Source organism: Danio rerio, chromosome 1, assembly GCF_049306965.1.
Source record: "Danio rerio strain Tuebingen ecotype United States chromosome 1, GRCz12tu, whole genome shotgun sequence".
NCBI lineage: Eukaryota > Metazoa > Chordata > Actinopteri > Cypriniformes > Danionidae > Danio > Danio rerio.
Genome location: NC_133176.1, coordinates 56882201 through 56909684, shown reverse-complemented (window position 1 = coordinate 56909684; position 27484 = coordinate 56882201). Strand labels below are relative to the sequence as shown.

The 27484-nt window shown below is 36.4% G+C and overlaps 1 protein-coding gene and 1 long non-coding RNA gene across 4 annotated transcripts in view; one reads left to right on the top strand and one right to left on the bottom strand.

Annotated features, from left to right (window-relative positions):
* Window positions 1-2671: 2671 nt before the first annotated feature.
* Window positions 2672-16196, top strand: zgc:66455. Its single transcript, NM_200530.2, has 10 exons — window positions 2672-2942; window positions 3304-3334; window positions 4594-5013; window positions 6989-7474; window positions 8499-8558; window positions 8688-8776; window positions 9737-9795; window positions 9857-10017; window positions 12353-12502; window positions 15653-16196. Exons 1-10 carry the CDS (start codon window positions 2883-2885, stop codon window positions 16036-16038), a joined length of 1902 nt encoding a protein of 633 aa, NP_956824.2. The 5' UTR covers window positions 2672-2882; the 3' UTR covers window positions 16039-16196.
* Window positions 16197-20754: 4558 nt separating this feature from the next.
* LOC108190370 (uncharacterized) overlaps window positions 20755-27484 on the bottom strand; it is a 124093-nt gene continuing 117363 nt past the window's right edge. For 2 of the 3 annotated variants that reach the window (XR_012382288.1, XR_012382287.1), the window contains exon 7: window positions 23638-24009. This is a non-coding gene — a long non-coding RNA (uncharacterized lncRNA). Of the gene's footprint in view, window positions 24010-27484 lie in introns of all 3 variants that reach the window. The other variant, XR_002459124.3, reaches the window with a different exon arrangement.

Genomic DNA, 27484 nt, shown 5'->3' with positions numbered 1-27484 from the left:
AACTTAAATATTCATTTATTTTCTTGTCGGCTTAGTCCCTTTATTAATCTGGCGTCGCCACGGCGGAATGAACCGCCAACTTATCCAGCAAGTTTTTACGCAGCGGATGCCCTTCTAGCCGCAACCCATCTCTGGGAAACATACACACACACACACTATGGACAATTTAGCCTACCCAATTCACCTGTACCGCTTGTCTATGGACTGTGGGGGAAGCCGGAGTACCCAGAGGAAACCCACGCGAATGCAGGGAGAACATGCAAACTCCACACAGAAACGCCAACTGAGCCGAGGATCAAACCAGCGACCTTATTGCTGTGAGGCGAACGTGCTAACCATTGCGCCACTGCGTCGCCAACATAAATATTAACAGCCATATTCAACATAAAACATCATAGAGCTATGGAAAAAATATGATCCATACTTGTGTTTGAGTTTTTATTGTGTGTGCTTTGTTAGTAGAGTAGAATATGTTGATTTTTTGCCAATTTGTCCTTAAAATGTTTTTTTTTTTTAATTTAAAACTGCTTTTGTTCTAGCCGAAATAAAACAAAAAATACTTTCTCTAGAAGAAAAAAATTATTAGACATACTGTATGATAAAAAAAAATATTCAAAGGAGGGCTAATAATTCTGACCTCAACTGTATATATTTACATTCATATAGACACCACAATACTAATGTTTGAATGCCAGAGGAGAAATGAATGTGAAAAAAGCAAGAGATCACTTTAAAAGGCTCTAGATTAATGATTCATATTTGTGTTCGAGTTTTTAAGTGTGTTTTATTCTTTAAATTACCAAAAATATAAAGTTTCTTGCTCGTTTAAAGGAATATACTGGCATTTAGAGAATTTCCAAAGCAGCCAAATATATAGATATTAACAGGGTTCAACAATAAGGATGGGCCGGGGCCAGCGTGAAAGATGTTAAGGACAGTAGAGAGAATCGTTACTGGCCCGATCAGGCCAGTGCTGCCTTGTCACAAAATTTTATTTTGCCTGTTACTTTTTGTCAACTGCATGCAAATACAGTCTTAGAATCAAGAAACAATTTGTGTTTTTAAGTCTTTGAATGCTTCCTTTTCTGTGAAGTCGTAAACACCATATTGCCTTTGGTTCCTCTGATCTGATTGGGTGTTGTAAGCACGATATTTTTTCCACAACCAATCAGTGAAGAGACGACAACATCAAATGATGAGGCTAAAAGAAAACATCTGTTTCTAACATTGTGCAAACAGACATTTACATGTGTACAACACCATGAAAAAAATCAAGTGATGTTTTGTATATTTGCCGTGCACTTTTAAGTCAGCCACCTTTAGTTTTGCAATAAAACACCTGCACATTTTCCATACTGCTATATTTTAACGCTAACGTTATCACAGACATTATTTTTGACACATTATTTAAAATATGTGGCTAAGAAATACTTTTTATTTTATTTTATTTTATTTTATTTTATTTTATTTTATTTTATTTTATTTTATTTTATTGTTGGTGGGGCCAGTGAAAATTGTGGCAGGGCAAGTAAAAATCTGAATCACGTTTTTTTTTTTTTTTTTTCAACAGAACAACAGTGGTACTGGTATCTCACAACATCGAGTAGGCTACAACAGTTTTTTAGACAAATGCTTCAAAGCAAAGACAAAAATTATAGGAGATAATAAAAGAGATTTAAAGACAGTCACTGAGTACTCTCAGGAAAAATCCAGGAGGACCAAATGCACAGAACACCTCAGATCTTTGATGTAAATCATAGGTTAATTTTCCCAGTGGCAGGAGTCTGATTGCCTGACTTGGCCACATATTGTAAGTATATACAAAAATTCAATCCACATTTTTTATCATGATCAAGACACAGTTCCGACCTACAATTAAGAAGGTATACCTTTGAGGACAAAGCAAAAGTCTTTCCAATTATAAAGTCTTTCCAATTATTTTTTTAAAATCATTTTCTGAATCTCTTTCCAGTACATTTAGATTTTGTCGCAATCCCAAAACACATTCAAAATGGTTTTATTAAAGCATTTGTTTTTCAGTAATTATAAATGTAAAAATATGGTCAAGTCTAGAAGGGATACAGATGCGGATACTCATATCAGTGTAAATATACATGATTTTTGTGACGCTACAGAACAATAATTTATGTTTTTACATTATTGTAAGGGTTGGGTTTAGTGTTGAGGTAGGGTTAGATGTTAATAAAATGCAATTTAATAAATAATTTAATAAATAATGTTACTAATACCTGGTCTAACTGCTGTTTTTACATTACTGTGATGGTAAAGGGGTAGACGTTAATAAAATAAAATTAAATTTAATGGGCAAATTAATAAATAATATGAATAATACTCGGTATATTTACTGTTTTTACATTACTGTGATGATTGGATAAGGGGTATACGGTAATAAAACTCAATTCAATAGGTAAATTAATGAATGATATAAATAATACTCTGTATAATTACTGATTTTACATTACTGTGATGATTGGATTAAGAGTAGACGTTAATAAAATGCTATTTAATGAGTATTTTTTTAAATAATATGAATAATACTCGGCATATTTACTGTTTTTACATAACGTTGATGGTTGGGGTAGGGGTAGACGTTAATAAAATACTATTTAATGGGTAATTTAATAAATTATTTTCGTTAACTGCCGCCCGCAACTTCATCCCTTTTAGCAACCACCTGTAGAATCCCCCTTAAATTTAAGCATTGTGGTAGCGCCCTCTGTCGGACGAAGAGAGCGTCGCATGGTAAGATCAGCTCATTAACTGCAGATATAGCACAGGTGATGCGGGGAACTTCTTCGTTTATGTCTTAAAACAAACAACTGACAACAACAACGTAGAAAATGCGTGATCATAAACCAAAAATGAGTAGTTACAGTCTTCTGATATTAATCTATTTGATAGGTTGGATAAGCAGTTTGGAGGTGAGTAACTCGTCGATGTTGATTATAGCGCGAACTCTTCACATGTAATCAAAACTCTATATAAGTAAATAGGCCCAACTCTCAACACATTTTAGTGTTTAAAATGTTTTATTCATATATAAATATGTTACAGATATTACATTAATATGTGTTTATATTTATTAAAATAAGTGTTTGGTCACCGAATATTATTATATTATTTACATAAAAAATAGTAATAATAAATTGCTAACTCAAAGAAATCAACTAAATTTATGTTGTTTTAGGTTTCTTTCGAGTTTTTAGCTTCGTTAACATTTTATTTTTGGTCTATGTTGATCTGAACTTTTCACATCTCACCCAAACTCACTGTTTTTGGCAGAGAAACCGAAATGTTGGACCAGCATCAGCAGGTAAACATCTGACTTTTGTGCCCTGTTTGTTCTCATGTTATAGATTTTGTATATTTTATGCTGCTTGTTCAAGGGTTTGTGCCAAGCACCTCTTAATAAAATACAAAACCATCTATTTTCATGTCCAAAGAAAGACCCAGTGTATCAAGTGTGAAAAAGATAGTGAGCTATTATGAAGTAGGCTATATAAAATGCTTAATCTGCTTTTATATACGTAATGTGATGTTGATGTTTTTAGAGAAGTTTACTTTATAAGCAAATTTAAGAAAAGCATTTGTGTATAGCTTTTTTTAGAGGGGGAAAGTCTAGTAGACACACACAGCGAGCAAAAAAAAAGAAAAAACATTTCCTGTATGTAAATATCAGTGTAGGCCTATTATTTGTGATAAAAACCCATTTTTAAAAAGATAAGACAGAAATATATATATTTCTCTAGTGGCTCATAACTGGTCTTTAAATATCAATATATTTTGAACAAATGCACAACTTTACAAAAAAATAATAATAAGGCTATTTATTATTTACAATTACTAGCCCATACCACTATCTTTCATGTTATTTTCTAAATTACCAATTGGAAAATTACTAAGTGAACTTACAATAAATGTTGTATTTGTTGCGGGAATGTTGCATGAATGTTCTGTGAATGTTGTAAAAATGTATTTGTTGTGAACGTTCTATTAATTTAGAATTTGTTGCATGAATGTTAAGCTAATGTTCAGTGAATGTTGCATGAATGATCTGTGAGTTTTGTATTTGTTGCGCGAATGTTGCTTGAATGTTCTGTGAATGTTGTATTAGTGTTGCAGGGATGTTGCTTGAATTTTCTGTGAATTTTTTCTTTGTTGCATGAATGTTTTGCTAATGTTCTGTGAATGTTTTATTTGTGTTGTGTGAATGTTGCGCTAATGTTCTGTGAATGTTGTATTAGTGTTGCACGAATGTTGCTTGAATTTTCTGTGAATTTTTTCTTTGTTGCGTGAATGTTTTGCTAATTTTCTGTGAATGTTGTATTTGTGTTGTGTAAATGTTGCGCTAATGTTCTGTGAATGTTGTATTTGTGTTGTGTGAATGTTGCATTAATGTTGTGTAAATGTTGTATTTGTGATGTGTGAATGTTGCGCTAATGTTCGGTTAATGTCATATTTGTGCTTCACGAATGTTGCGCTAATGTTTTGTAAATGTTGTATTTGTGTTGTGTGAATGTTGCACTAATGTTCTGTGAATGTTGTGTTTGTGTTGTGTGAATATCCCGTCAGGCGCCGGTCGGGAGCGCATGGCTTTCTTTGCTCTGCGCAGCTGCCATCAGCTCCTGCGCGGCGACAGTGGTGAGTTTTTCTCGCCGGATTTCCTGTGCTCGAACCCGCACGTGTGGTGCAACTGGACCGTGCAGCTGCCCCCGGGCAAGCATGTGGATCTGTACCTGGAGGATCTGACGCCGCCGGATGCCTGTCACCTGAAGAGCGACCAAATCCACCTTGAGGAGTCTCCGAGAGCGGCCGGAGGACAGCGAGTGCTGCAGGGCTGCTGGAGGACCGCCCGGTATGTGTCCATCTCCAACACACTGCAGGTGGTGCTGCTCGTGCACAACAGGCACATGCGCGTGCCATACCGGGGCTTCTATGCACGCTACAGAGCGTTCAGCTCGCAGGACACAGCAGAGCAGGAAGAGGAGGGGGGTGAGTCTGGTTTTATATTATAATTATGATAGTAATAATGATGTTAATATTGGTATTTGTTATGTTATAATTGTTATTATTATTATGGTAATACAAATCTACAGGGTTCAAAAGGTCATGGAAAACCTGGAAAACTCATGGAATTTTGACATGGCATTTTCCAGGCCTGGAACAGTTTTAGAAAAACAGAAAAAAACCACTAAGTTTTGGAAAAGTCTTGTAAAACAGATATCAGTATACTTGAATGTAGGTTATCAGCATCCTAATCAATTTTACATGGATATAAATTTAAACTAAATAGATTGCTGCGTGTTTTACGATATGCTGTAATAAATTTGATCATGCATGGTTTTCTTTAACCACGCATATGTAGACATTGCATGAAACATTAGGTCATGAAAATTTACTTAAGTCTCAAAATCATGGAAAAGTCATGGAATTTTAGTAGTAAAAATGTGTATGAACCCTGTATATAATAATAATAATAATAAAAATAAATTTTATGTTTTACATTCAGAATTAAATGAACTGTCTTTTTCATTATTTTGAAAAACTTTGTATTTTAATGTTTATTTTTTAATACAGTTCATAGTCATTTTATTAACTGCAATTCTTTTCTTTTTCATTTTTATTATGAATAATAAGAATGGTTATAATTATTTTATTGCTGCTATTTTACATGCAGAATTTATTTAGTTTAACAATTTGTTTTATATAGGCCACTTATTTTGGGAAAAAAATAAGTACACACTTGTGTATAGTCATTTTATTAATTAAATTATCTACATACATTTTCAGCTAGAATAATGTTATTATTATTAATATTATTATATTTTACATGCAAGTTTTATTTCTGGGATTTTTATTTTATGGTAAATGGTATTGGTCTTATTACCCACTTTTGTGTGTGTATATAGTCATTTTAATACATTAAAATTGTTTTCTTCATATTAAATATAATAAAAATAAAAATAAATATATATTTCATTTATTAATTTAAAATATATCTGCAGATAACTGTGCTAAAATACTCAAGTTCTTTTTATTTATCTATTTATATTATTATTTTTTTATTGTTAATCTCGTTTAAATTCCTGTAATGTAAATAAATCCAGAATAATTGCTTTATCATTTTATCAACAGTGTTGTTTTCATTTTTAAATTGTGAAAATATTTCGGGTGATAAATGTACTGAAATATTTGCTATTATTATTATTACTCTTTGTATTATTATTATTATTACTACTATTATTTATTTTCTTTTCGGCTTAGTCCCTTTATTAATCTGTGGTAGCCTCAGTGGAATTATCCAGCATATGTTTTATGCAGTGGATGCCCTTCCAACTGCAGCCCATCACTGTGAAATCCATACACACTCATTCACACACATACACTACAGACAATTTTAGCTTACCCAGTTCAGCGCATGTGTTTGGACTTGTGGTGGAAACCGGAGCACCCGGAGGAAACCCACGCCAACACAGGGAGAACATGCAAACTCCACAAAGAAATGCCAACTGACCCAGCAGAGGCTCGAACCGGTGACCTTGCTGTGAGGCGATCGTGCTACCTACTGTGCCACTGTGACGCCCATTATTATTATTATTATTATTATTATTATTATTATTATTATTATTATCATAAATGTATTAGTATAATAAAATTTTTTTTTATGCATATAGTGTTTGCAGTTTATATTCCCATTTTTATATATATATATATATATATATATATATATATATATATATATATATATATATATATATATATATATATAAATGTATATGTATATATATAAATAAATAAATGTATATATAAATAAATAAATGTGTATATATAAATAAATATATATATATATATATATATATATATATATATATATATATATAAATATATATATATATATATAAACTGATATTGCCACCTCCGGTACTACACCATATTTACAACAATATATTTGCATGAATCTCTGCAGATATTCCTCTGGAGGTGATAGAAGCTGCTTTCAGTGAAGGAGACGAATCCTCTGCATCTCCATCATCTCCATCCGCATCCACACAAATCCCAGACCGCACCACACCGTCCAATCAGCTTCCAAAGCCCAGCAGGGAATCCTGGGAAAACACTAAGCCACATTTAGCTCCTCGCAGTCATCAGAAAAATGATGATGATAACTTTTTCTCAGCATCCCAGAAGCTGCAGCCCACTTTGATTGGCTCCGGGTTTGAGGCGGCGTTCGGGATCAGCACATACACACACATGCCGGACTCTCGCTCTCCGTCCGCCCAGCGCAGGAATGCAGAGACGGCGCCAGCAGTGTCTGATGGAGGACGAGAGGATGGATGGAGAGATGATGATGATAATGAACATGAAAATGGTGACGTGTTTATGGAGGCTGAGAGAAGCGTCTCAATGCCGGTGCTTTCAGACATTCAGCCCAAACTACACTTCATGTCCACAGGTGAGTTTAGCAAATAATAACTTGCCCAATAAAAAAAAAAAATTACATAATATTTTGCATGTAATATTGTTTAAGACATGATATTAAACATAAATTAATAATAATAATAAAACATAATATGCTGTCAATTTGGCATGTTTGTTTTATGGTCTGTCTTTTTATTAACATTTAAGTGTGTCTAGTCATTCGTTAGAATTTATTTTTTAAAATACAATATGAAGATACACCCTCATACACAAAGCATTATATTTTGCATGTTGAAAAGCCTGATTGTAGTTTCTGTGCATTGTAAGATATTGATTATAATACTGATACTAATGATAAAATGTCATCATACACGGTAGATTAATTATACAAGAAAATTTAAAAATATTTTATGATCAAATTGATTATCCTGCCACAACAATGTTTTTTGTTGTTGTTAATAATAATAATTTTGCTATTTATGTTTTACCTCATGTCATCTTAATAATGACAAGACTAATTATAATTACAAAATAATCATTTGCATGTGAAATTAACATAATACAAGTGGAATCAATAATATATTTATTAAACTTAATATCCTGCCACAATAATGATTTATTATTATTATTATTATTATTATTATTATTATTATTATTAATATTAATGGGATATTACATATTACAATCAATGGAGTAATATTAATGTTTTATAATGTTTTATTATTATTATTATAAAACATTATTATTATTATTATTATTATTATTATTTTTATTCATGTAATATTACAATCAGTGGAGTAATATTAACGTTGTATGAATTAAGTATCCTACAACATTGGCAGTAATAATAATTAGGATTACTTAAATTATTGTATAATTTAATATATTCTAATTAACAAACATAATGCTTTATAAATATGTTTTTTATTTAAAAAATAAGCAACACTGTAAATAAATAAAGTACTATGACAAACAACTGCATTTAATGACCCAGAAATGTTTCACTTGCTTCAGTTTTTTTTTTTTTTTTTGCATTAACAATTATTTTCCTTGTGCAGAAGATGCCAGTTACCATCAAACTACACGAAACAACACCAGCAGCAGACATTTACCTGGAGGTAACACACACTTTCATATGCTTTCACACGGCAACACACTAAAACATTTTCTATTTAAAAGAACGCAAGCGTGAGGTTATAGTATGTCAATTACCCACTGTTATGCTGTAATCTGTTCTGTCCAATCAGAGCTGCTGTTGGAGGTGGGTGTGGAGGTTAGTCTGAAATCTTCATATCTTGAAGATGCGCCTTCACTCACATCTGCTCTGGACATCATGGTGAGCATAACAAAACACAGTCACATATTCACAGTTCTCATATTCAAGTCAGGGGTGTCTAAACGGGAAGTCCTGGAGAGTTTAGCTCCAGCCTTATTCAAACACACCTAAATTTCTTAGCAGGTGTGTTGAAGCAAGTTGGAGGACACTGGCTCTCCAGAATCAAGTTTGGATACTCCTGCTCTGGAGGTTCTTCTAGTTATCGTATATTCTAGAGCTTGTTTAACAATTTAAGTTCCTGAAAAATGTTGACGTATGCAGCACAATGAAGAATAATTAACTTGTTAGTTAACCTTGATTTAATTGAGAAAAGTACAAACAAAAGATTTCCTTTATCTTCTCTGACTATTTACATTGTATCCTGTAAATATGAGCACATTTTAATTGACATTTCGATAACTGCAACACTCTAAATAATAAGTGTTTAACAGTGTCACGTCCGCTGCCCTTTAAAGTCTGAGTGAGCAAGAAGTTGCTGCAGACTTTTATTTTTTTTATAGTGGGACGTATCTTCAACTGAAATGAAATATTAAGCTTGGGGTGGGGTTTATTCTTTAGCTCCTCCTCTTATTTCTTAACTGAAAACAAGCAAAGGGGAAAGTAAATGATGACTTATTATTATTTTTTATTTATTTTATTTTACTTCCTGCTATTAAAAGGGCTACTTAAAAAAAAAAAAAAAAACGGTACTCGCCCTATGCTTGTTTTTAATCATGCTGAACCCCATATAAGATATTCTGAAGAATGCTGGAAACCTGTAACCATTGACATTATTCCTACAATGGAAGTCAATGGTTACCGGTTTCAAACATTATTCAAAATATCTTCTTTTTTTTATTTTTGGGTGAACTATCCCTTTTGCAAAATACACAAAATAACCTTTTCAGAATCTGTCTTGTAGATATTCAGACTGTTACTGTCATCCAGCAACTTTTGGCCTCCTCTTTTGTTTGTTTGCAGATACGAGACGCATTTGTCTCTCCCCCTCTGAAGATGTTGGACTTTAAAAGACTGAAGAAGTGAGTGTGTAGTGAGCTGATCTTGTTGATCTGCAGACGTTCTGACTGTGTGTGTTTTCAGGTTGAGTTCTGGTGTGTTGTTCATCGTGTGGCTGTGGTTGGAGAAGACATCGGTGGAGGATCTTCAGTCAGCCCTGCAGGAGCTTCTTCAGCTTCACCACAAAACTGTCAAATCACAAACCAGCGACACTCAGGGGCTCATTGTGTCCATTTCCACTGAAGGTACACATACACACACACACACATTCACTTACACACACTCTTAAAGCTGGATTTATATTTTCGCCTGGCACCGCATCGCACACCTCCGTTGACTGTGCACGTACCTCGCGAAACCGACGAGGCTTTTATATTCGCCGTGTGATATTCTATAAAACAACAGAGGGCAGTCTAAAGAAACCGTAAAATCAGACAGATGAACAGAAAAGTAGGAAGTTTCCGGAACTACGTCGTCATATTAATATCATTCAACATTTTTAAGCCAATTATGTTTATTATTTTTATAAATTAAAAACCTATGACTGGTGGAATAACATTTCTGTAATTGTGTACTTGGGTCTCCTCTTTTGCATGGCCTCTTTTGGCTTTACTAAACGTATCCTTCAGGTTTTTACAGCACTTTTAACAAAAACTTTCCTCTTTCCCCATTGTTATTGCAATTTCTAGCCAAGAATTATTGATCATCAGGTTATCTCTATGATCACGGATCATAAAGATGTGTGTACAGTCATACTGTTTCAGACAAAATCTCTTCAAAGTGTTGCGTACTTCACTCACATCAGTTGTGGCGCGTGGACTGTTTGCTCGTATCTCAAAAAAATCATGCGCTCCGCCAGCCAAAATCATGTGGCGCACACTCAAACCAGGCTTAAGGCTGGTTTATACTTGAGGCTGAGTACATGCATGCTCTGGCGCAGCCTTCACACGGTCACATAGTCCCATGGTTCCCAATCTTTTGATGTTGTTTTCAAACAAACATGTTTATTACTATATCTAGATATGTTTATGCACAAATAATTGCCTGATGTAAAATATACTGTAAAAGCAAAACATCAGTAGGCCATTTGTCACTGAAAAACCTAAGCCTTTACATTGGCCCTATATTGCACTTCAATCACCGTCTGGTTCGGCTCAGCTGCCAAAACCAACCTCTGTAGACTACTAAAGTGAATAATCTGGACTGCTGAACTGGCACTACACTTCAAGAACTGTACTCTTCCAGAGTGAGTAAATGGGCTCGCAAAATCATTCTGGACGCCTCGCACCCAGCACAATTCCTGTTCGAACTATTACTGTCTGGTCGGCGCTTCAGAGCACCAAGCACAAAAACAGCCAGACACAGGAAAAGTTTCTTTCCTCAGGCCATCTAGCTCATGAACAGTTAAACATTCCCCAGCTGTGCAATAAATATGTGCAATACTTTCTCATATGCACTTGTACACAGCACCTTATATCAATATATAATGCAATACTTTCTCCAGTCACATTTGCTCACAGTACCGTATTACCTGTATATTTGACAAATCTGTACATACAACTCAACATCCAGATTTCTTGACTAACTGCATCTGTTTAATGTTTATCTCATTTGTTTTCCATATTTATTTTGTTCTGACATTAAGTACACTAGAAGCTTCTGTAGCCAAAACAAATTCCTTGTGTGTGTGAAGCACACTTGGCAATAAAACTGATTCTGATTAGTTGCCAATTTTTTAAAGGTTTCTTGTCTGTGGCTGTGACGTCCCTCATCTCGTTTTGATTGTGTGTCAATTCTTTTTCCTTGTGCTCAAAAAAATGCTCTGGGCTTGTCGTGGTATTGGGGATGAGCTCTCTTATTCACATTAAGGCAAATAATTCCATTAATGATGTCCCATGTACACAAGGTCTGATCCAGTGCCTGTGCACTTTAAAAACAAAACAACAGTTTCTATGATTTACATTTACATTTAGTCCTTTAGCAGACGCTTTTATCCAGAGTGAAAGGGAAGCAATTTACACAACTATAAGAGCAACAATGAATAAGTGCTGTAGGCAAGTTTCAGGTATGTAAAGTCCAAGAAGGAAAGCATTAGTAATGTAAGAATTAATTAATTTATTTATTTGAGTACAGTTAGTGGTATATCCAGAGAGGCAATTGCAGATTAGGAAGTGAAGTGGAGACTAAATAGTTGAGTTTTTAGTCGTTTCTTGAAGACAGCGAGTGACTCTGCTGTTCTGATGCAGTTAGGGAGTTCATTCCACCAACTGGGCAGATTGAATGCGAGAGTTCGGGAAAGTGATTTCTTCCCTCTATGGGATGGAACCACAAGACGATGTTCATTCACTGAATGCAAGTTTCTGGAGGGCACATAAATGTGCAGAAGTGAGAGCAGATAAGAAGGAGCAAAGACAGAAGTCGCTTTGTAGGTAAACATCAGAGCTTTGAATTTGATGCGAGCAGCAACTGATAATCTGAGGGACAACATACCTAATTAACAAATCTTTACTATTAAACAGAATCAAGTAAATAGAGCTGTGGTGAGAAATACCCTTCTGTGTGCGTGTGTGTTTTGAACAGACATCAATGAGTGTGAGACTCATATGGTGGTGTGCGACGCTGACGCCGAGTGTGTGAATCAGTTTGGATCCTACTCCTGTCGCTGTCTGCATGGTTACAGAGAGGCTCATGGGAATGGAGAGAGCATTTGTGTAAAACCTGCTGCACCTGGTAAGACTTTTTAATCCATTCTTTCAGCTGATTTAAAGGGAAGGCTTACACCACCGGTCACCAATCCTGGTCCTGGAGGGCCGGTGTCCCTGCAGGGTTTAGCTCCATCTTGCCTCAACACACCTGCCTGGGTGTTTCAAGTATACCTAGTAAGACCTTGATTAGCTTGTTCAGGTGTGTTTGATTAGGGTTGGAGCTAAAATCTGCAGGACACCGGCCCTCCAGGAACAAGTTTGGTGACCACTGGCTTACACAAACCTGAATATTCTGTCAGCATTTACCTGTTTCAAAGCAGTTCGAGCTGAACACAAAAGAAGATATTTTGAGGAAAGATGAAAACTTGACTGTTCAAGGACTATTGACTTCCATTGTAGGAAAAACATCTGGAAGTCAGTGGTTGGTGGCTTCATCATTCTTCATAATATCTTCTTTTGTGTTCAACAGAAGAAATAAACTCAAAGGTTTATAACCACTTGGGGGAGAGTAAGCAGTTTTTGGGGGGTGAACTGTCCCTTTAAATAGATTTTCGCTCCCCCATTGATTCTCTGATTGCCTTTCTTTGTGGACAGTTTTTATTTTGATGTAGTGAGATGACAAGAGTACAGTATTTCAGACGAAAAGTTACAGTTTTATCTGCAATCAATCTTTTTTACAATAATAATATTATTAATAATAATAATACATTTTGTATACTTAGTAAACAAATTAAATAATGTTACATGTATTTGTTTAACATAAAAATAACACGTATGTATGTATATTTATAGTTTCCATAATAATTTATTTTACAATAATAATTGTAACGGTTCGGAGAGGTCAGATATATATATATATATATATATATATATATATATATATATATATATATATATATATATATATATATATATATATATATATACTTAGAAATCAAATTCTATATTAAATCAATTTTGAAAAATGTACATGATGAAAAATGTTTTATATAATACTGTTATTAATACTAATAATGCAAATGTAATCTCAAACTATATATTAAATCAATTTCTATATTAAATAAATAATGTTACTTTATTTTGTTTAACATAATAACTACATCATTTTTAAAATAATATTATTAATGATTTTAATAGTTCAGAGAGGTCAAATATATACTTAGTAATCAAATTCAATAATAAATAATGCCAAATATGTGATGATAACCAAATAACATTTATTTTATAATGTCAATAATAAGTTTGACAGTTTGGGGAAGTCGGATATATACTCCGTTTTCATTATGTATTTTTCTTTTATTTAATATGAAATTTGATTACAATTTTGTCATATAATACTATTTGTAATCAAATTCCGTATTAACTAAAAATGTTAAATGTTTTTGTTTTAGTATAATTATATCTATTTTTTCATAATATTAATAATAATTGAAATGGTTCGGAGAAGTCAGATATATACTTGGTAATCAAGTTCCATATTAAATCAATAATGGTATTTTTTTTTACATGATAAAAACAAAATAAGATTTATTTTATTAATTTTAACAGTTTGGGGAGATCTGATATATACTTGGTAATCAATTTACATTTTAAATAATGTTATACATTTTTTGTTTAACATAACTATATAACAATCTTTAAATAATAATGATAATAATTTCATTGGTTCGGAGAGGTCAGAGAAATCAAGTTCTATATTACAGTTTTTGTCAGTCACTTCGGTGCATTTCTCAGATCAGAATTGAAATTTTCAACTCCCTGTTCAATCTTCACATCACGGTGTCACTTGTGCACATCAGAAAAGCAGTTTCTTATTCCTTTGAACAAGTTGCAAATACTTTTGTACATCCATGCAAATGGTCTACTAGTCTTCACATGCACAATGGCTGAACACGTGGTCATAATATTTTGTCATAAGGATTTTTCTTTATATTTCCTTTAGAGTTTTTGTTCTAAATCCATCTACAGTTGGTCAGTTTCTCCCAGGTGAAGCTTGACTTTTTCTAATGAAGGTGCATCTGAAAAGAGATTCATACAGCATATTCATATTTCTACTTTTGTTGTTTTTCTTTGTTTTGCAGTGCTGTCTTTTCCTTTCAGTCTCACAATGACTAAGCCAAGAAATTACAGTACAAAGAGCAAAAACATAAATAAGTAAACTACCCATAGTTGATATCAGAACAGCTCTCCAGAGTCCACTGTTGTATTGACAACATGGCTAAGTAATTTGACTGCTTTATGCATACACAAGAACATACACTGACGCATTCATTGACACTGAAATGTAGTTTTGAGAGATGAACTAAGGGTTTTGAGCAAGAGACTGGAGTTTGCAGATCATCCATGCTGTTTTGCTATTTGCATGCGTTTTGATAAATGCACTTACTGTTTTGCAAATTTCAGTTCTGATCTGAGAAATGAACCAAAGCGACTGAGAAAAGCTGTATAATTGTAAAAGCAAAAACACTATTATTTTATATTATGAATATTAAGTTTAACAGTTTGAGGAGGTCAGATATATACTTGGGAATCTAATTTCATATTAAAGCAATTTTTAAAATTCTACACAATGAGCTTTTACATGCCACTATTATACATCAAATTCCTTATTAACTAAATCTTATTAAAAACATTTTCGGTCACACTTTACAATAAGGTTCATTAGTTAATGTTAATTAATGCATTTACTAACATGAACAAACAATGAACAATACATTTACTACTGTATTTGTTCATGTTAGTAAATGTTAGTTAATGAAAATACAGTAGTTCATTGTTAGTTCATGTTAACTCATGGTGCATTAACAAATGTTAACAAGCATGGACTTGGATGTCAATAATGCATTAGTAAATATTCAATTATGATGAATAAATGCTGTACAAGTGTTGTTCATGATTAGTTCATGTTAGTAAATGCATTAACTAATGAACCTTATTGTAAAGTGTTACCACATTTTCTAGTAATATTAGTCTTCAGTAATAAATAGTAATAATACAGATCTTTTTTATAATATTAAATAATCATTTTACTGTTTGTGAAGATCTGATATATTCATATTTACTACTCAACTTCCATATTAAATGTTAAATGTGTTTCAGTCTATGGTAGAGGAGAACGTCTGTTCGTTTCCTGAGTGTAAAGGATGCGTCTCATTGCATTTCATACTCTTTCTAGACTGTAGTGGGATGACATCATCTCCATCATCGGCAGCAGCATCTCCCACAATCCTCCGGGGCGTTTATGCCGTCTGCGGGCTGCTCCTGTTGCTCATCCTGCTGTCTCTGCTGGTCCTCTTATATCTGTACCGGCGGTATCATCGAGGGAAATTCATGCTGCACTGCCATAAAGCCAGCGCTCGCAGTGTTGTGGAAAACACCAACAACAATAACACTGGAAATGATGACCCGTCCATATTCCCTCCTCCACCTCCTCCACCCCCACCCATGAGGATGCCCAGAGACGGGCCGCGCTCAATGGACCTTCCCTTACTGCGCTTCAGCTCTCTGGTGCCCTCTGATGGCTTCAGGAGTAAAATACACAGTGAGAAATCTCAGCTCTGAGTCTCTCCACTGCACTGATGTACGTGTGCTGAGGAGATCTTGATTGATCTGTGTGTGATTGTGGTGTATTTTGGGGTGAATAATTGACTTGTTTATGGTTTGCTCTTGTATTTTGGTTGACAGAAGACTTTGACTCTTAAAAATAGAACTGAACGCAACTCCAAACGTGCTCTTGGTACTTTTACTTTGGTTTTAATGTCAGAAATGTGTGATGGTGTTCAGTGTTGCTTTAACACAGGGGTCACCAACCTTTATGAAACTGAGAGCTACTTCTTGGGTACCGATTAATGTGGAGGGCTACCAGTTTGATAAACACTTCTCAAATAACAAATTTGCTCAATTTACTTTTAATTATACTTTGTTTTTGGTAATAATTAATGATGTTCATCCATGTGAAGATACTGAACATGTTAATGATTCTCAAAGTTATCAACAATGATTTAACAGGGTAGGAAATACCATGTTTTTAATGTATCAATGTGCAACACTTTATTTTTATATATCTCTGCAAATATTTACATTTTTAAATGATTACTTCTATATTAGATGAAGCTTACTGGTAAGTGGTGCTATGGTGAGCTATTTTTAGAACAGGCCTGTGGGCAACACATGTGATCCTCCATGTTGGTGACCCCTGCTTTAACATTTCTGATGACAGCACATTTCCTGGGACAAAAACTGCACCATTATGATTTTACATTACTTTTTTTTTTTACTCGTTTTGCCACACATTTCAGAACCCTGATGTCAATTTTCAAAACTCCAGACACAAAATTTACAACCACCATTACCAAATTTGCACGTTTTTGCAAAACTCTGAACTCTCTTTTTATTTATTTTTTGCAACACACTGGGCAAAAATACTGTTCACTGAACTAAACCCATCTTTTCAATAGAATACATATTGTTGGAATATCAAGCCAAATCTATGCATGTTCAATAGGAAAAGGTCTGGAGAGGGTTTCCTTCAATGCCAAAAATATTACATTTACATTTAGTCATTTAGCAGACGCTTTTATCCAAATCGACCTACAAATGAGGACAAGGAAGCAACTTACACAGAGGCAATTAGAGGCAATTGCAGATTAGAAGGTGAAGTGGAGACTAAATAGTTGAGTTTTTAGTCATTTCTTGAAAATAGCGAGTGACTGCTGTTCTAATGCAGTTAGGGAGTTCATTCCACCAACTGGGCAGATTGAGCGTGAGCGTGAGCGAAAGTGATTTCTTCCCTCTTTGGGATGGAACCACGAGGCGACGTTCATTGACAGAACGCAAGTTTCTGGAGGGCACATAAATGTGCAGAAGTGAGAGCAGATTAGTGATTTATTAGTGATTTATTTGATAATAATGAATAATTCGATGACAGAGCTCTAAGTTACATTACGCCAATGCACCCACAAGAATTACAATCAAGAGGTTCGCAACTAACTTACATTTCCTGACTCCAGCATATATATATATATATACACAACCAGGGCTTGACACAAACTTTTTTGATCACCAGCCACTGTGGCGAGTAGATTTCCAACATTACTAGCCACTCGCCATTTTCACTAGCCACACTTTTTTTTTTTTTTTGGGGAAAATATATTTTATATGCATAAATTTGACTTTGAATTGCTAAAATGACTTGATTTAGATGTTGTGTTATGTCTACAACATGCCTACTCATTCATTTACCTTGTGTGTATTGTGTATTAGCTTGCTCGGTGTGCACGAGCAAATGGGTTGTCACATTGTAATCAGTTTTTATTTCACATGACTTTTTAGGGCTCAAAATTAAGGATTTACCAAATTTATCTCTGACTGCACCAAATGAGTATTTCTTAGCCACACATTTTTAATGTGTCAAAACAAAGAAAATATAGCTTTATAGGTGCACTTTTAATTCAACAAAACTTTTCTATTAAAAAAAATTCAATTTACAAAGGAAGTATTGTCATGTATCTAAATTATGCAGAGTTATCTGTCCTGGCTAAAAGTCCCAGATCAGCAGTTAACTGCACTTAAACGGGGAGTAATCTCCCATTAAAGCAATGATTTTGTAAAAAATATGATTAAACCATATTAACAAAAATAACAGTAAGCAAAAGAATGCAGGTGAAACACACCGTGTGATGATGAAAGGATGATCACATGCACACGGTTAATATAGGCCTGTTAATCTGTTCAGAGAATAATTAAAATGAAAGCAGTGATTGCTTCTGCTTACAAAAGTTTTTTTTTTTTTTTTTTTTCTAAATCTTGAGCTCTGGAAAGCAGCAGGCCTGTGAGTGCAAGATCATCCCTCGTTCATCGCGTCCAGTCTATTTTAAAGGGAACAGGTCGCACCAGTTGCACTTCCTCTAGGCATGGGATTCGCAGAAGTAAACGGGAGCGTGCACGCTTTTTATCAGTCGCACGCATCACATCAGCTGTGCGCGCGCGAGTGATTATCCTCTCGTTCGGTATTTACCTACTTTTTTTTTGCTGTTTTGCTTGTGCGAACAGTTATTTTTGTCAGTCATGCTGTTTCTCGATTCTAACATCACATTTGCTCGAATTTTGGGCCATGCTTATTGTCGAACTCTGTCTGTCTAACCCGCCAGAGCTGAAATCTACCCGCACTTGGTGGGTGTTAATGTAAAGCCCTGTACACAACTGATATAACAGGTGGAGTATTGGTTTAACGTCACTTATCAGTGGTTCTGCAGTCCTTTGGCTCTTAATTGTACCCCTGACATACTTCCTCTTTCTGCAACCCTTCTCTGGATACCAGAACTGAACAATTACGTGCATCTTTAATATTTTTCACAACTTCTACAAGCATCATGCTCCATGTGACATGTCTAGACTTTGTATTAAACAGCAGTCTAGAGCAGTCAAGAGCCCCCACACTATATTTATTCGGTCACACTTTACAATAAGGTTCATTAGTTAATGTTAATTAATGCATTTACTAACATGAACAAACAATGAACAATACATTTACTACTGTATTTGTTCATGTTAGTTAACTTGAGTTAACATGAACTAACAATGAACTACAGTATTTTCATTAACTAATGCATTATTAACATCCAAGTCCATGCTTGTTAACATTAGTTAATGCACCATAAGTAAATGTTTAATTATGATTAATAAATGCTGTACATGTGTTGTTTATGATTAGTTCATATTAGTAAATGCATTAACTAATGAACCTTATTGTAAAGTGTTACCATTTATTCTTATTCTACTACCTCCCTCTTGTCAGCAGTTCCTTCTAAAAGTATACAGGACAGTAAAAAAAGTAGCAGTGTGCCTGTTCAATATATGGTATCATACAAAAGAAAAAGATTGATTAATCTGGTGTAAGTCTAAACATTTTTCTATTAAAAATAAAGACACAAAAGTAACAAGAATAAATTCCCTTTTCCGATCCCATTTTAAAATGCAGCTCACACATTACATTTGAAATAACCATGGTTACATTTAATCACCACAATGTAACTATCAACTGATACAAGCGCTCAAAATGATAAATAACTGCTGCATTACTCCTTTCCACCACTGTTCAGAATACTGGAAAATCAGACTCAAGTAAAAGTTCCACTATTTGCCTAAAATGAGTGATATTTACAACAGATACTTGCACTACAAAGTATGAGTAAAAGGTAGACCTTTCAAAAGTAGTGAGTATTACGCTGTGAAAAGCTGATGCAGTTGCATGTAATTTGTGGATGTGTGTGAACAAACATTCTGTAGTGCATTTAGTTATTGCCCAGCAGGCACGCAACGCCAATGTTAATATTAAGTTAGATTTAGGTTGTGATGTCAGGTGACCAAAACTCAATGACTAGACAGTTGCTAAGGACAACGTTATTTAGATGATGCAAACTAAAATCAATGTATTTTGATGTCATTATTTGACAAGCCAACATACTAAACCAACATCATATACTGACGTTTATTCGTCAAGTATGGCAACCAAAATCCAACATCTGATGTCATAGTGGCCACATCCACACAATGTCAAGCTGTAACATCATTAGACATTGATATTTGGTTGATTTTAGGTTGAACATTGATATTTGGTTGATTTTAGGTTGAACATTGATATTTGGTTGATTTTAGGTTGGACATTGACGTTGGATTCTGATGTCGACCCAAACAACATTTCCAAACAAAATGCAACATCCACGACATTGGGGTAAACCGTCAATCTGACATCATGTTGACATCTTGTACTGCTGGGTGTTTAAGGCCATTTCGGTCATCATACAGTAAACATCCGTCATTTTTTCATCAGTGACATGCATCTTGTCTCTGGTTCAATACTTGTAAAGATTTTGGGCATCTTCTTAGACACTTATAATGAACTACCTCAAGACATGGGTGATTTATAAGGAAAGTTTTACCTTCTATGTGTGTGACCCTAATAAAAAGGGAGGTATTTCTCATATACATATGTTTATTTTTTCCTTATTTCTGTTTAACGGAGGTTTTTCAACACATTTTTAATAATAACAGTTTTAATAACTCATCTCTAATAACTGATTTATTTTATCTGTGTCATGATGACAGTAAATAATATTTGACTAGATATTCTTTAAAACACTTCTATACAGCTTAAAGTGACATTTAAAGGCTTAACTAGGTTAATTAGGTTAACTAGTAGGCAGGTTAGGGTAATTAGGCAAGTTATTATATAACGATAGTTTGTTCTGTAGACTATCGAACAAAAATATAGCTTAAAGGGGCTAATAATATTGACCCTAAAATGGGTTTTTAAAAATTAATAACTGCTTTTATTCTAGCTGAAATAACACAAATAAGACTTTCTCATGAAGAAAAAATATTATCAGACTATCATTAGAATACCTAAAAATTCTCCTGGAGGAAGATTTAGGTGTTGAAATCACAGATGAGCAAAGGGAGCTTTACACAGATTATCGATATGCGCAGGGCCTCATACAATTTAAATCAGTACATTTTTTACATTGGTCCAAACAAAAATTTAGTAAGATATTTCCAGAAGTGGCCTGTGCATGTAATCGGTGTGGTCTAGAACCGCCATCACTGGCTTGTTTTGGAGCTGCCTAAACTGAGAATGTTAGAAAAATATTTTCCCAGTAAGATGATCAAAAACTGATAGATCCAGATCCTGTATAGCAGTTCTTGCCATCATTGATTTGGAGATAGTACAGAACAAAATATAAGCCCAACTGTCTGTTTTTAGCTGTCTACAAGCACGAAGGTTAACATTATGAAACTGGAAACAGAAAACTGCTCCTACATATATACATCTATTGAGAGATGTAATGAAACATTTGAAAGTGGAGAAAATCAGATTCTCCCTATTAAAAATATAAAAATAAAAAATTTCTATCAAATCTGGATTTTTTAAAAACATAAATTCAGCAAGAAATAGTTAAATTGAAGAGGATTAGATTAAAACAAATTAAGTCGGCGCAATAGCCTTGTGGTTAGCACGCTGACATATGGTGCAGCAGCACTTCAGGGCATCTCAACTTTTAATTCCATCTCGAGGACATTTCCCGTCCCTACCCCCCCTCTCTCTCCCAATTCGCTTTCTGTCTGTAATACTGTCCTATCCACTTAATAAAGACAAAAAGGGGCAAAAATAAATCAAAAAAATTTTTTTTTAATTTATTTATTTCATTATTTTATTTTTGTATTTTTTTATTGTAATAGTCTATTATTACTATACTCATGTATAGATTGTTTGAATGTCTAAAAAACAAAGAAACTTACAAATTGGGTTTGTAAAAACAAACATTCACACCACAATTGATAATAAAACATACAATATACAAACAAAGGACGTTTAAAAAAACCTGCACAATGCAAACATTTAATCTTTAAAACATTAAAGTTCCGATGAAAATTCAAAGTGGAGACGATGAGAGTAGGTCACTTATGTGTTTATTAAAATGTATTTAATTTTTGGAAATAACTATCTTCTAAAAAGCCATCAGTTTTTAGCCATGGGGTTTTACGTTAGATTCTCCCCACAGCATTAGCATCATTTGCAACAGATTGATTTCATGGCACAAGACTAAACTTTAACACTTTTATGGTCCTAAGATACATTAAACATAAATGCAGACAGAACATGGAGGATGATCTCAAAGAGGCGGTCTCCAAAATTAAACCAACAATAGACTTGTGCTGTAAACGTTGTGCTGACCCGTCTCATAAGGTGAGGGTCATATTAAATTGAATAAATCACTACAAAAATGATATAGTTATTGCACTTATTTGTGTTGTGAAAATGATCATGTTTATATAGGCACATTGGGGTGTGTGTGTGTCAACATTAGTTTCTAACAAGCTCTGAAAAACAGTGGGGGTCATGAGTAGGCCCACACAGAATCTGTGCGCTGAATTCTGTAGATGTTTAGCCCACCATTGATTGTTTATTTACTTGCGTAAATGTGTCAATTTAAATTTATTGTTTTTAAATAATTACAGTAATATTATTGACTAAAATGAAAAATGATTTATTTACAATACAGTTTGTAAAGTCATATTTTCTATCTTTTAGTAGATATATGAGTGACTTGCGAATAAAGCAGATCTAATAAAATTAGCATAGTAAACATTCAATAACAGTTAAAATGGTATTACTATTTATTTTATATATTAAGGTTTTAGTTATGATATTCTGTAAAATCATTCCGCATAAATCCGCAGATTTTTAACAAAATTCTGTGCAGAAACAGCAAAAAAATGTCCACAGATTCTGTCTGGCCCTAGTCGTAGTTATTTTAGGGGTCGTAGGCTGAAAGGTTTGGGGACCCCTGAGCCAGTGTGCTCCAAAACAGTGACAATATTCACGTTCATAAGGTATAGGCTGATAGAAACATGTAAAGCTAAAGGTTTGTCACATCCAGCAATATCTGGCAACTCATACTGGTTTCTCATCAAATCTTGACCAATCATATACTCTCTCTAGCATCTGACATGTCCCACCCGCTTTAAGACACTTTTCTTTTTAATGCACATGAGCTCAACTGGTTGAGTTGTAGAAAAAACTTCACAAATCGCAAGATGACTAAGTTTACTACTTTGTTTACTTATATGTGACAGTGATATGATTTTGCCAGATTGTTTGAAATGTAACCTGCACCAAAGATCTTCAAAAGTCTCTGACGTAAACTCTATAATGTTCTCATAAAAATGAGAACCGTCTTATTTATAATGCGTCTCTTTAGTTGAAACTAAACACTGCTAAATGTTTATACGAGGAGCAGTATGCCATATGGGCTCTTAACACCTGAGCAGTGCCACAGATACACAAGTCTTACGTCTTGAATGGAATTAGAATATCTTCATCAAGGGATTTCACTAGTTAAATGACCAGCACTGTTACATGGTAGGTTTAACACCCAGTGGTTTAACTAGGTATTACACTCCTAGTTCAAAACACTTTTATACTCAGCCAGTCCTCTGATGACTCCACACAACATTGACACATCAAAACGGCGCAAGTTTTTGTCCAGACCAACCTGATATTTCTATTTTAGAAACAGATTCTAATTCTCACAGCCTAACAACAGGGTAAACTATGACAATAATCACCTCAAGTGATTTATTCACTGTTAAATGCTAATAATGTGAGCTTGAATGTCATTTGACGTGACAGTGCAGATAGAGGCATGTTAATGGCTGAGCTCTACAGGTTTTAAAGTTATTCCATCATCTGTCTAGCTGAGGAGCTTGATGGCCTCTCCAGTTCTGCATTGAGGAAATGTCCATCTACTGCATAGTAGTGGAGAGAGACATCTCCATTGGACTACTCGCAGTCTGGTCCTTCTGCACTGGAATTGACCCACTGGAGTGCTGATCTTAAACTCTGAGCCTCCATCTCTACAGCCTGACAGCGCTAGCTAAACCCACTGATCTGAATCAACAATGTCAGCCAAGACTGACACACAGGGAGGAGATGAAGGTTTTGTCCAGATGAATTAGAAACTGATGTTCAGCCTAGAGAAAAAAAAATAGAAAAAAGAAAGTAAGTGATGGTATTTATTAAAGCTTGTTAACCTTAACAATGGTCTTTTATTATTTAGTTACTATTTAGTTTAAAAGTCTTGACCATTTCACTAAACTCCTTTCTAAATCAGCACACATTCAACCCATTAAGAGCACATCAGCTACCTAAAAAAATCAGCACATGTACGGCCACCTGACCAACAAGAGGACCCAGGGTCCAACTGACCAGTCAGAGCACACAGGGGAACCTGACCGATCAGAGCACCCTGGCACTGCGTCCTAACTTTGCACGAAATGGCGCCGCGGCACGCAATAAAAGCGATATTTTTTCGGAGTTAAAAGGGGTTTTCGCGCTAAGCATCGTCTTGACGCCATGCGTGACATTTCTATTTTTAGACGCAGCTTCTATTTCGGCAACAACGCAGCAGGGCGCATGGTTAAGTTGCATCACCTGCTTTGGGTCCAACTGACCAGTAAATTTGCACGATACGGCGCCGCGGAACGCAGTAAAAGCGACCTTTTTTTCGGAGTTAAAAGGGGTTTTTGCGCTAAGCATCGCGATGACGCCATGCATGACATTTCGATTTTAGACATCGTTTCTATTTCTGCAACAAGGCAGCAGGGCGCATGGTTAGGTTGCGTCACCTGCGTTGCAAGGGCACGGTTTGAGGCACTTGACCAGCCAGTGCACACAGCTGCCTCCTGACCAATCAGAGCACCCCAGGCCAACCAGCCGATCAGGACAGCACATCAGCTTTCAGATTAATAAGCGCACGTACGGCCCATAAAGAGCACATCAGCTATCAGATTAATCAGCGCACGTACGGCCACCTGACCAGCTAGAGGACCCAGGGTCCAACTGACCAGTCAGAGCACACAAGGCAACCTGACCGATCAGAGCACCCTGGCACTGCGTCCTAACTTTTTCGGCGACAACGCAGCAGGGCGCATGGTTAGGTTGCATCACCTGCTTTGGGTCCAACTGACCAGTAAATTTGCACGATACGGCGCCGCGGCACGCCATAAAAGCGATATTTTTTCGGAGTTAAAAGGGGTTTTCGCGCTAAGCATCATCTTGACGCCATGCGTGACATTTCTATTTTTAGACGCAGCTTCTATTTCGGCAACAACGCAGCAGGGCGCATGGTTAAGTTGCATCACCTGCTTTGGGTCCAACTGACCAGTAAATTTGCACGATACGGCGCCGCGGAACGCAGTAAAAGCGACCTTTTTTTCGGAGTTAAAAGGGGTTTTTGCGCTAAGCATCGCGATGACGCCATGCATGACATTTCGATTTTAGACATCGTTTCTATTTCTGCAACAAGGCAGCAGGGCGCATGGTTAGGTTGCGTCACCTGCGTTGCAAGGGCACGGTTTGAGGCACTTGACCAGCCAGTGCACACAGCTGCCTCCTGACCAATCAGAGCACCCCAGGCCAACCAGCCGATCAGGACAGCACATCAGCTTTCAGATTAATAAGCGCACGTACGGCCCATAAAGAGCACATCAGCTATCAGATTAATCAGCGCACGTACGGCCACCTGACCAGCCAGAGGACCCAGGGTCCAACTGACCAGTCAGAGCACACAAGGCAACCTGACCGATCAGAGCACCCTGGCACTGCGTCCTAACTTTTTCGGCGACAACGCAGCAGGGCGCATGGTTAGGTTGCATCACCTGCTTTGGGTCCAACTGACCAGTAAATTTGCACGATACGGCGCCGCGGCACGCCATAAAAGCGATATTTTTTCGGAGTTAAAAGGGGTTTTCGTGCTAAGCATCGTCTTGACGCCATGCGTGACATTTCTATTTTTAGACGCAGCTTCTATTTCGGCAACAACGCAGCAGGGCGCATGGTTAAGTTGCATCACCTGCTTTGGGTCCAACTGACCAGTAAATTTGCACGATACGGCGCCGCGGAACGCAGTAAAAGCGACCTTTTTTTCGGAGTTAAAAGGGGTTTTTGCGCTAAGCATCGCGATGACGCCATGCATGACATTTCGATTTTAGACATCGTTTCTATTTCTGCAACAAGGCAGCAGGGCGCATGGTTAGGTTGCGTCACCTGCGTTGCAAGGGCACGGTTTGAGGCACTTGACCAGCCAGTGCACACAGCTGCCTCCTGACCAATCAGAGCACCCCAGGCCAACCAGCCGATCAGGACAGCACATCAGCTTTCAGATTAATAAGCGCACGTACGGCCCATAAAGAGCACATCAGCTATCAGATTAATCAGCGCACGTACGGCCACCTGACCAGCCAGAGGACCCAGGGTCCAACTGACCAGTCAGAGCACACAAGGCAACCTGACCGATCAGAGCACCCTGGCACTGCGTCCTAACTTTTTCGGCGACAACGCAGCAGGGCGCATGGTTAGGTTGCATCACCTGCTTTGGGTCCAACTGACCAGTAACTTTGCACGATACGGCGCCGCGGCACGCCATAAAAGCGATATTTTTTCGGAGTTAAAAGGGGTTTTCGCGCTAAGCATCGTCTTGACGCCATGCGTGACATTTCTATTTTTAGACGCAGCTTCTATTTCGGCAACAACGCAGCAGGGCGCATGGTTAAGTTGCATCACCTGCTTTGGGTCCAACTGACCAGTAAATTTGCACGATACGGCGCCGCGGAACGCAGTAAAAGCGACCTTTTTTTCGGAGTTAAAAGGGGTTTTTGCGCTAAGCATCGCGATGACGCCATGCATGACATTTCGATTTTAGACATCGTTTCTATTTCTGCAACAAGGCAGCAGGGCGCATGGTTAGGTTGCGTCACCTGCGTTGCAAGGGCACGGTTTGAGGCACTTGACCAGCCAGTGCACACAGCTGCCTCCTGACCAATCAGAGCACCCCAGGCCAACCAGCCGATCAGGACAGCACATCAGCTTTCAGATTAATAAGCGCACGTACGGCCCATAAAGAGCACATCAGCTATCAGATTAATCAGCGCACGTACGGCCACCTGACCAGCCAGAGGACCCAGGGTCCAACTGACCAGTCAGAGCACACAAGGCAACCTGACCGATCAGAGCACCCTGGCACTGCGTCCTAACTTTTTCGGCGACAACGCAGCAGGGCGCATGGTTAGGTTGCATCACCTGCTTTGGGTCCAACTGACCAGTAAATTTGCACGATACGGCGCCGCGGCACGCCATAAAAGCGATATTTTTTCGGAGTTAAAAGGGGTTTTCGCGCTAAGCATCGTCTTGACGCCATGCGTGACATTTCTATTTTTAGACGCAGCTTCTATTTCGGCAACAACGCAGCAGGGCGCATGGTTAAGTTGCATCACCTGCTTTGGGTCCAACTGACCAGTAAATTTGCACGATACGGCGCCGCGGAACGCAGTAAAAGCGACCTTTTTTTCGGAGTTAAAAGGGGTTTTTGCGCTAAGCATCGCGATGACGCCATGCATGACATTTCGATTTTAGACATCGTTTCTATTTCTGCAACAAGGCAGCAGGGCG